Genomic DNA, 6622 nt, shown 5'->3' on the forward strand with positions numbered 1-6622 from the left:
ATCGCGGTTTCCCCAACACCCCTTTGGGTCAAACAGTTGCTCAAAACTATAGTTTAGAGGGTCTAGGTAGAGAAGGGCGGACACAATGTCTTTTAAAAGTGGTAAAGTTCAGTGATTTCTCTGTCACAGACCCTGCTGGCATAAGGCCTACAAAGAGTTGCGGGATTGGATGGATGCTGAGTTGACATTGGGTGGGTGTGGCCTGTGGCCTTGACACTGCGCAGTCGCTCAGGGGCAAATAAAAGCTCCACGCAGCCATTGTGGGATTGTGGCGTAGTGGTGTTGGGACCCACGCCTATGACGGTGTTTGGTCTGGGTCAGCGTCCCGTTTGTTCTGAACTTGGGTCTCAGCCGACATGGAGCAGGACAATGAGCAGCAGGCTCTGCACCAGCCTCGCTTGGTGAGTCTGGGGTCCACCCTAGGGTGGTGCAGGTGTTGGTGGAGAATGGATTGAAGGTGGAGCGGGAGAGGGGGCCAGCCCAAGTGAGGCTTGTTTAGTTAGTTAAGTATGTTTTTAAAGCAAGCAGTAGAGCCTGTGTTGGGTGGTGAAGGTGAAGGGGTTCAGCTCAACTTTTTAAGAGAGGAATTTGTGTACCATGGGAGGAGTGGGGAGGAAACACTAATTGGAGCCCTTGGTCAAACTCCACTGATAGAGAGTAGGTTACCTTATTTTTTATTTTTATTTTTTTGCGGGAGAAAGAGGAGCGTTTAAAGATGGTGGCTGTCCTGGAACTCTTTGTAGACCAGGGATTTGAGAGCGATTTTAAGGAGGGATTTGTGTACTGCGAGGACGTTGGGGAGGAAGTTTATTGGAATCCTTTGCCCAACTCCATTGGTCGGATGCGGTAGGGGGGAGGTTGAAAGATGTTTTTTCTGTGTAGCCCTGGCTGTCTTTGAACTTGTTCTGCAGACCAGGCTGGCTTCAAACTCAGGTCTACCTGCCTCTGCTTCCAGAGTGCTGGCATTAAAGGTGTGAGTTACCATGTCATTTTTTTAATAACTTTATTTATTTTTAAAGAGATGGAGGCCCAGCGGTGGTGACCCACGCCTTTAATCCCAGCACTTGGGAGGCAGAGGCAGGTGGATGTCTGAGTTTGAGACCAGCCTGGTCTACAGAGTGAGTTCCAGGACAGCCCGGGCTATAAAGAAAAAACCAAAAAAAAAAAAAAAAAAAAAAAAGAGACGGAGTCTCTAGGTAGTCATCTCCTAGGCTGTGTAGACCAGAGTAGCCTCGGGCTCAGAGACTGGCCTGCCTCTGCCTTCCAAGTGCTGGGATTAAAGGTGTGCCATTGTGTCCAGTTTATTTTTGGTGAGATTAAAGGCGTGTGTCACCACATCTGTCTTTAATAACAACAACAGAAATACTAAAGCCTGTAACTCAACACTCCTCCAGAAGTGCTCTTAGAGAGTAGGGAATCTTGCCGGGCAGTGGTGGCGCAAGCCTTTAATCCCAGCACTTGGGAGGCAGAGGCAGGCAGATTTCTGAGTTCGAGGCCAGCCTGGTCTACAGAGTGAGTTCCAGGACAGCCAGGGCTACACAGAGAAACCCTGTCTCAGAGGGGGGAAAAAAAGTTATGAGAGTAGGGAATCTCACTTGGAGGGATTAGAAACTAATTGTGATAACCCAAGTGAGGGTTTACATTGTGACAATCCAGGTGAAGGTTTAAACAGTGAGCTCTAATCTACAGAAAGAGAATCTGGACATTGGGGTGGGGGGTATTTTGGAACCAGAATCAGAACTGGTGGAAAATATTTGGAAAATAGAGGGCCGCTCCTGACGGGAAGAGGCCAGGCACCCAGGATCCTCCGTAAGCTTGTTTCGAGACTGTTTTTACATAATCTGGCCATCTTGGAATTCATGATGTAGACCAGGCTAGCCTCTAACTCAGACCCATGTGGCTCTGAGTGCTGAGACTAAAGGCATGCACCCCCACACCCAGCCTCCCCACAAGTCTTCTTCCCAGTCTGGCACAAGTCTACTCTGTTGGTTGCTAGCCGTGCAATGGCTTATTTTACACACGTGTAATGCACATGGAGCACGTTCACTCCGTATCCCCTCAGCCCCTCCCACTCCTACTCTCATGCCTTTTTAAGATAGCACACTGAGTTTAATGGTCATGTCTTGTTCCTTATCTTTTTAGGAACCCACTGAGTTTCATACATACCTGTGGGTTTTGGGGTTGTTTATTAAATCATGAGCTGGAGAGATGGCTCAGTGGTTAAGAGCACTGACTGCTCTTCTAGAGGTCCTGAGTTCAATTCCCCGAACCACATGGTGGCTGACAACTATCTATAATGAGGATCAGATGCCCTTTTCTGGTGTGACTGAAGACAATGTACTCACATAAAATAAATAAATCTTAAAAAAGAAAAAAATAAATTTGACAGGCAGTGGTGGTGTACACCTTTAATCCCAGCACTTGGGAGGCAGAGGCAGGCAGATTTTTGAGTTCGAGGCCAAATTTCTGATTGTGTTTTTTCATTTCAGCCTCCAGAGATCCCTCAGGCAGGAGGCAAGGGCAGGTGGATCTCTGAGTTTTGGAACAACCAGGGCTACACAGAGGAACATTATCTTGAAAAAAAAATGTTTGCAAGGCAGTCAAACAGCAATGACTTGGCTACTTTGTTAATGAGGGGTGAATTCCTGCCTTTGCTATGGTATTTGAGATGGGGTTTTGCTTTGTCCTCTGAGACAAGCTCTCACGCTGCTCAGATGTGTTTACCATGGAGCCCAGGTTAAGAGTGAACTGACTGCAGGCATGTACTGCTTCACCTTGATCAAGCATAGGATTTTTTTCCTGTTGGTCTCATTTAGCGCAGGATTTAAGTTTGAGCTCTTGATCTCTTCTGGCATGCCTGACTTGTCCTGGACCTCACTTTATAGACCAAGTTTGTCTATCAAACACATATCCAAGTATGGATGTGGACCACTTGGGGAGTCCAGTAGCCCCAAATACACCTTATTAGAATTCTGTTAGGTTAGGAGTGGGCTAACAATGGAATTCTCTTAAAATTTTAATGTAACACAGGTGACTAATGACCACATCAGTGTTCTCCTTAGTCCACTGCAGTCCCTTACCTAACAACTTGTAGTTTAATTTATTTAAATGTGTCGAGTCATTAGTACTTAGAATTGTCAAAAACAAAACTTCACATGCATAAAAATGACTCATTCCAGGCATCATTAATGACACAGTGCTTAACAATTAGACATGGCCCGTATTTACTCAAATACAAACGAGGTCTGGTGGGATGGCTTAGCAGGTAAAGGTGCTTTCTGCCAAGCCTAGTGACCTGAGTTTTATCCCTGGAACTCACCTGCAGGAAGAGAGGTTTTCCTTTTTTTTTTTTTTTTTTTTTGACAAAGTTTCTTTTTTTTAACTCTGGCTATCCTGGAATGCAGAGATCTACCTGCCTCTGCCTCCCAAATGCTGGGATTAAAGGCGTGTCCCAACACACTGAGCCAAGAGGTTTTACTTGTATGCGTATCATGTATGTGCCTTTATATGTGAGTGTGAGCATATGTGAGGAGGTCAAAAAACAGTACTGCATGTTAGTCCTCGTCTTCCAGCTGTTCGAGACAGGGGCTAGTTTTGGTTATTTACCAGTGTATATGGCACTGGATAAGAGGTGCATTTATTATTGAGCCTGGCTTTACATGGATTGGAATTCAGTTTGTGTGGTAAATGCTTTATCCACTGAAGTACCTTCTCTAGTTCTGGTCTTCTCAATCTACCCATTCTGGTGTCCAGAAAGAAAGCTGTAAACTGACAGTTTGACATCCCTGTTATCGTTAGCAACATGATAAGCTCCATTGTCAAGACAAAATTCTAATAAGGTGATGAGAAGTTCTAGACTGGTCGCCACCTCCAAAGATCCAAATACTACAATGGCTGTATAAGCAAAACCAACGAGGTCCCTTGGTGAGTGACCATTTGTTAGGTATGGTAACTCATGTCTGTAAACCTTAGCACAGGATGAGGCAGGAGGATTACTGTAAGTAGGCAACACCCTGGGCTACATGGTGAATCCCAGCAGCCTGAGGTTTAGAACGCAGAGCAGTCAATTCTCTCAGCCTGCCGAGCGAGCTCCTTGTGGCAACCAACGGTCTGTTAACCATTGGCCTGTCCTGGGGGTCAGGGTAAGAAACGTGTAAAGTGGAGCAGAAGGGAGTTTGTTCTCACATGACTTTTCTTGTAGGATAATGAGATGTTGATGCCAGTGTCGAGTATGCCCGTGTCTTCTGGAAACAGCGGCTTTCATCAGCCAGCAGCCACGCAGTACTTAACAGACATGATGAGGCCCTACATGGCGTCAGCTGAGGAATTCAGATCCAGTGAGGGAGAGTGGGAGTCACAGTTCATTAGGTCGATTCCTGAGCATGGTGTGAGGTGCCCCTCCCAGCTGACACCTTCCCAAAGTTATTGTCAGAGATCGATTGGGAGGGGATCCCACGTGATGCCAGTCGGAAGTTCAGGTACTCTGGGAATGACTGTTGACTTCAGTGAGAATCTGATGTCTTATGGTGGCCTGCCAAGCCCAGCTTCCTGTGGAGTCTCAGTGATGGCCCACAACCATGCCCCAACAATGCCTTATTCTGTACCTGCCACTCCGGGCTCTTTAAAACATGGAATATTGTTGGTCCCAGGCATGCCTTCCTCTGGGACCCATGCTGTGACCCACTTTATAGATCAGATGGTACACTCTGCAAATCCCTGCAATCCTGAGGTGCTCCCAGCTACGTTCCAGCAATTGGTATCTTTAGATTCCCAAGATTCACTTGTGACCCAGTCAAATGTCCAGGAAGAACCTTTCATATGTGAGCAGCCTACACCTGCTCCACAGGAGACAGAGAGCCCCAGTACATCAAGAGGGGCAAGAAAGAGAGAGCCCCTAGTTTCAAGGCCTTATGTCTGCTCATATGACAACTGTGGAAAAGCTTACACCAAGCGCTCTCACCTCGTGAGTCACCAACGCAAACACACAGGTGAGTGGGGTGTCGTGTGGAGAAAGGGATATAGGGATCTCTTCTTCCTAAACTGCTCATAGAGTTATTTTATTATGTGAATGACTGTTTTGCTTTTATGATTGTCTCTGTACCTCGTGCATGCCAGGTGCCCAGAGACCAGAAGGCTTGGATCTCCTGCATGGAACTGGAATTACAGATGGCTATGAGCCACCATATGTAGGTGCTGGGAGTCAAACCTGCAAGAGCAACAAGTACTTTTAACTGTAGCAGTACCCAGTTAATGCTACTCAATTGACACTGTCAGTGTAGTGCCCCTATCTACCTCAATGTACTGGGTTCCCCAATGAAAGACACGCACACACATACAGCCTTTATATTTTTATATGCCTTAAACAACTCAATGGCTGGGCTACTTCTTCAACCTCCATCTGGCCAATCTACCTCCTTCTGATATTCCCAAGTTGTTACTTACTAGAACCTATATTCCATCTTGGCTGCCCTGGACCCAGATGTGCAGCCCTCTTGGGCTATGTTCCTCCAGCTCCTACACAGCAGCTATGCTCTCTGTCCTGCACCTCTCAGGCATGGTGTCTCCCCTTTTCCTTCTCCAGGCATGGCTGATCTCTCTTCCTTCTTTGGTCCCTTGACTGGGAATCCTAAAAGTCCCGCCTCTGTCTCTCTGCTCAACCATCATTGGCCAGCAACATTATTTACCAATCAAAACCAACTGGGGGTAGGGTTTCCTTGGTATCTTACTGCATAGTGTGAATTCTCCTGCAATTTTGGGGTCCTAGATTAACATAATACAAGCAGCATTAGACTGAACCCACAACACTTAACTCCTGAGCCAGTTGTCAAGCTCATCTTTTTGATTTATGCAGGACCACTGATTTTTTTTTTTCGAGACAGGGTTTCTCTGTATAGCCCTGGCTGTCCTGGAACTCACTCTGTAGACCAGGCTGGCCTCGAACTCACCTGCCTCTGCCTCCCAAGTGCTGGGATTAAAGGCGTGCGCCACCACTGCCCAGCTGGGACCCCTGATTTGTAATTGTTTAGGACTACCCTTTCTCTTCTAAGCTTGGAGCCTAGCACTCCTGTCCCACTAGCCTGCAGTCTCATCTAGTGGCCTTTGCCTCCCACTGGTTTTCCTTTCCCACCTTGTGTTTTTTTCTGCCTAATTTAACTCTTCCCCACTCTCTCCCTAGGTGAGAAGCCCTACGCATGTGACTGGAAAGGCTGTACGTGGAGGTTCTTCCGCTCTGATGAGCTTGGACGACATAAACGGATCCATACCAGATATCGACCACATAAGTGTGACGAGTGTGACCGAGAGTTCATGAGATCTGACCATCTCAAGCAGCACAAAAGAACTCATCTGCCCAAGTAAGACTTCCTGCAACCTCAAGCTTACGGTGGACAGACAGACGACAGACGGATGGGATAGACAGTCCTCTGGCTCCTGGTCAGGGACTTTAGCTCTCTTTCCTGTAGTCTCTAACCCAAGATTCTGTTGCCCGGGACCAGATCATCTCTGGGGTAGATGAAGGTTCAGATGGAAACAAGATTAGGAAGTGGTGGAGAAAGAAGCCCACATGAAGCTCTGGACATCATAATAGATTCCTCAAAATCTGGTACCCTCCCCTCCGAGATTA

At 46.9% G+C, this 6622-nt stretch overlaps 1 protein-coding gene across 1 annotated transcript; it reads left to right on the forward strand.

Moving 5' to 3' along the window:
• The first annotated feature begins 356 nt into the window (after positions 1-356).
• On the forward strand, positions 357-6357 carry Klf17 (Kruppel like factor 17). The gene is made up of 3 exons (XM_028784708.1): positions 357-401; positions 4202-4988; positions 6176-6357. Exons 1-3 carry the CDS (start codon positions 357-359, stop codon positions 6355-6357), a joined length of 1014 nt encoding a protein of 337 aa, XP_028640541.1.
• Positions 6358-6622: the final 265 nt, after the last annotated feature.

The sequence above is a fragment of the Grammomys surdaster genome, unplaced genomic scaffold (assembly GCF_004785775.1).
Source record: "Grammomys surdaster isolate TR1022 unplaced genomic scaffold, NIH_TR_1.0 100, whole genome shotgun sequence".
Lineage (NCBI taxonomy): Eukaryota > Metazoa > Chordata > Mammalia > Rodentia > Muridae > Grammomys > Grammomys surdaster.